Source organism: Trypanosoma conorhini (assembly GCF_003719485.1).
Source record: "Trypanosoma conorhini strain 025E chromosome Unknown Tco_14.4_contig_01326, whole genome shotgun sequence".
NCBI classification, from domain to species: Eukaryota; Euglenozoa; class Kinetoplastea; order Trypanosomatida; family Trypanosomatidae; genus Trypanosoma; species Trypanosoma conorhini.
Window position 1 is genome coordinate 1 of NW_021705436.1, and position 2,725 is coordinate 2,725.

The 2,725-nt window shown below is 60.4% G+C and overlaps 3 protein-coding genes across 3 annotated transcripts, besides 3 other annotated features; all 3 read right to left on the reverse strand.

Annotated features, from left to right (window-relative positions):
• Positions 1-556, reverse strand: Tco025E_09859 (retrotransposon hot spot (RHS) protein; the record flags this gene model as incomplete). The annotated part of the gene is made up of 1 exon (XM_029376662.1): positions 1-556. A coding segment is annotated over one exon (556 nt), but the record flags the coding sequence as incomplete, so codon positions are not given.
• A 195-nt stretch (positions 557-751) lies between these two features.
• Positions 752-792: a microsatellite.
• A 237-nt stretch (positions 793-1,029) lies between these two features.
• Tco025E_09860 (retrotransposon hot spot (RHS) protein) lies at positions 1,030-1,383 on the reverse strand (the record flags this gene model as incomplete). The annotated part of the gene is made up of 1 exon (XM_029376663.1): positions 1,030-1,383. One exon carries the CDS (start codon positions 1,381-1,383, stop codon positions 1,030-1,032), a length of 354 nt encoding a protein of 117 aa, XP_029223194.1.
• A 142-nt stretch (positions 1,384-1,525) lies between these two features.
• Tco025E_09861 (retrotransposon hot spot (RHS) protein) lies at positions 1,526-2,449 on the reverse strand (the record flags this gene model as incomplete). The annotated part of the gene is made up of 1 exon (XM_029376664.1): positions 1,526-2,449. The coding sequence occupies one exon, from the start codon at positions 2,447-2,449 to the stop codon at positions 1,526-1,528; it is 924 nt and encodes a 307-aa protein (XP_029223195.1).
• Positions 2,450-2,561: 112 nt separating this feature from the next.
• Positions 2,562-2,603: a microsatellite.
• Positions 2,604-2,629: 26 nt separating this feature from the next.
• Positions 2,630-2,648: a microsatellite.
• Positions 2,649-2,725: the final 77 nt, after the last annotated feature.

Genomic DNA, 2,725 nt, shown 5'->3' on the forward strand with positions numbered 1-2,725 from the left:
TTCTCTCCCAGAAATCGCTGACACTCTTCAAACTTCGACTCCGCTTTTCCTCCTCCGAGACAATACACTGCTGCCTTGTCCTCATCGGCGTGCACGCAGTGTGCTGGGCGTAAATGAACTCCCACTCCATCGCCTCACTCAGCACCTCCCAGTTATTGAAGTTGCGCCTCATGTAGTTCATGAATGCAGCCACCTCACTGGCGGTGGTGTCGTGAGTATCTTGCTTTCTCACTTGCAGCCCGACAAACGTGATTATCCTCTTCGCCCTGCTCTGGCCACCGGTGGGAGTGTCGCTGGCCCGCCCGGATCTCTTCTTGGCAGCTGCCACGCGCCGCACCTCGGCCACGTAGAACGCGTCCAGCACGGGGAAACGGCGCGTGTTGGGGATATACAACACACCGGGTTCAGTTTCGATCTTCTCCCCCACCGCTTCTTGGGCCCCTTCCGTCGCGTACTCGAGCAAGCGGGGCCTGCTTGGAAAGCGGCCCGCTGCGTGTCCGTCCGCCAACACGCTGGCCCGCGGTTCCCCCTCCGCAGTGCGGGGAAGGTACGTCATCTTGCGGGCAACCGCCTCGGCGACGCCGCCGACCAGAAACGCCAAGCAGCCCACGCAGCTCGAGGTCGGCGGCGGCGCAGATACTGCACGTTCCCAGGGCGGACAGCAAAGCTGACATCTGAAAGTTCCTCGTTATCACCTGCCGCCGCAACTTTTCCTCAACTCCACGTGAAACGGGAACATTTATGAAGCTTTCCGCCCCGGCCCCCGCCTCCGCCTCCCCCTCGCCCCTGCCCTCCCTCGTCGCCGCCAGCACGCGCACGAGCCTGACCACCTCGTTATAAAGCCGGGTCTCGCGCCATTGCACCTTGCCAAATAAAAGCCGCGCGCGGTCCCTCCAGTGTAGCATAGACGATGCGGATACGGAGCGCGAAATTCCGCTCAGCTGCTGCCAGAAGGATGCCTCACTAAAAACATAGCGAGGGAGCGGCCCAACCTCATACATACGTCGCTTGACCGCCTTCCACTCCTCCTCAAGCACTCTTCTTCTTTCCTCGCTTAGTTGCGCGCCACGCAGCAACTTCGCGCTTCTCCCACGCAAAGAACGCCTTGATCTCTCCTGCAGTGTGGCAGTTGACAAAAATGAAGTATGCACCGCGACACTCCCTCCAATTCTCAAAATTGAGTATCTCCGGCGAAGTCAACACAATTCCACCCCAACGCTCGCAAGGCAGCCCGGCGACAATTGGGCCAGAGTATACATCAAAAATGAAGAATCCCCCCACATTGTCTCTGGCTAACCGCCTGATCGCCCTCACCGCTTCGTCAGTGTCGTGGTATTCCACCACGGTCCTTGCATTGTACCCGGTCTTGCGAAAAAGGTACATTGACCCGTCCACAAAGTAGGCCACCACAGGGACCTTCGCGGCGTCGTAGTGCAGGAGCTGGTGCAGCACGAAGGACCCCACCGCCAGCGACTTGCCGATGCCGGGCGTTCCAACCACCGCGTACGAATGCCTCACAAGCGTATCATCGTCGCCGGTGGGCCAGCCGTCGATATCTTCCTTGAGGACGTTCCACACACGCAGCACCTCCTTGCGCACAAATACGTCCTTGAAAGCCACACAAAGTTACTGCACGGCCACCCGCTCTCGGACCATGAGCACCAGAAACTCCAGCCGCACAGCCATGGGCCTCCTCCTCCTTATCCATCTCGTCATCAACGTCATCAATCTGGGCACGGCGAGGTATGACGTTCACCTCACCCGCACTCCACATTTTCTCCGGCTCGCTGGAGTTGGCCCCCACCACCCTCATCCCCAGCGGCTCCTCAGCGTGGCCCGACTCCACGTAGCCCCACTTCGCCTCGTACACCGACCGGTACATCATCTTTCCCCGAGGCAGTTTCTCCAACTCTTCCCGCCTCTGCCTCGCTTCCTCCTCCACCGCCGCGTCAAGCGCTGCGTCCAGCCTCCCCCTTGCTTGAGGACTAGCCGCGCCCCTCCCTGCAAACCCCCTCCAGTGCTGGAGAGTGCTCACGCCCTGGCCCGCAAGCTTGCGTGCTTCTTCCACGCTCTTGAACAGCTCGGTCTTCTTTATTGTGTCCAACACTCCCTCACTTGTGATGAATGTCCCGGGCCCCGCAAGAAAATCCTCCATAGAGACGCTCTCGTTCCTTGGCTCCACGCCCACGCCGTCCAATTGGCTGCGAAGGAAGTCGTTCAGCTTCATTCTGTCGGGGCGCACGCTTCCCTCCAGCAGTACTTCCTCCACCGTGCTGGTAAGAGTCCACCTCAGGACCGGCGGTGCTTCCTCCAGCCTTCTGCGCTGTGCCGCAGGTTGCCGCGTGTCGCCGTCGGGTCCCGACCTCTCCCTGCGCCGTCCCTGCGGCACATCTGTGGCGGGATCCCCCTCCGCCGCAGCGTAAACACGTTCCTCGCGCCTCCCAGACATTCTCCTCTTGAGCTTTTTCCCCCCTCGTACTTGTTGTAGTTGATGGCTTGAGCTGCAGCCGAACACCAACCACCAGCCAAAAGGAGAATAAGAGGGAAGAGGCAAAAAAAAAACAGGCACTCTCACACGCACGACCCCACGCAGACGCACAGCAAGAAAAAGAGAGAAAAAGCCAACCGCCCACCACCACCACCCCACCGGCGCAGCCAAATGAACCCCCAACACCGCGCCGCGCGGCACGGACGGGAGCCGCATGGTGCCTGCGGAGGGGCTCCC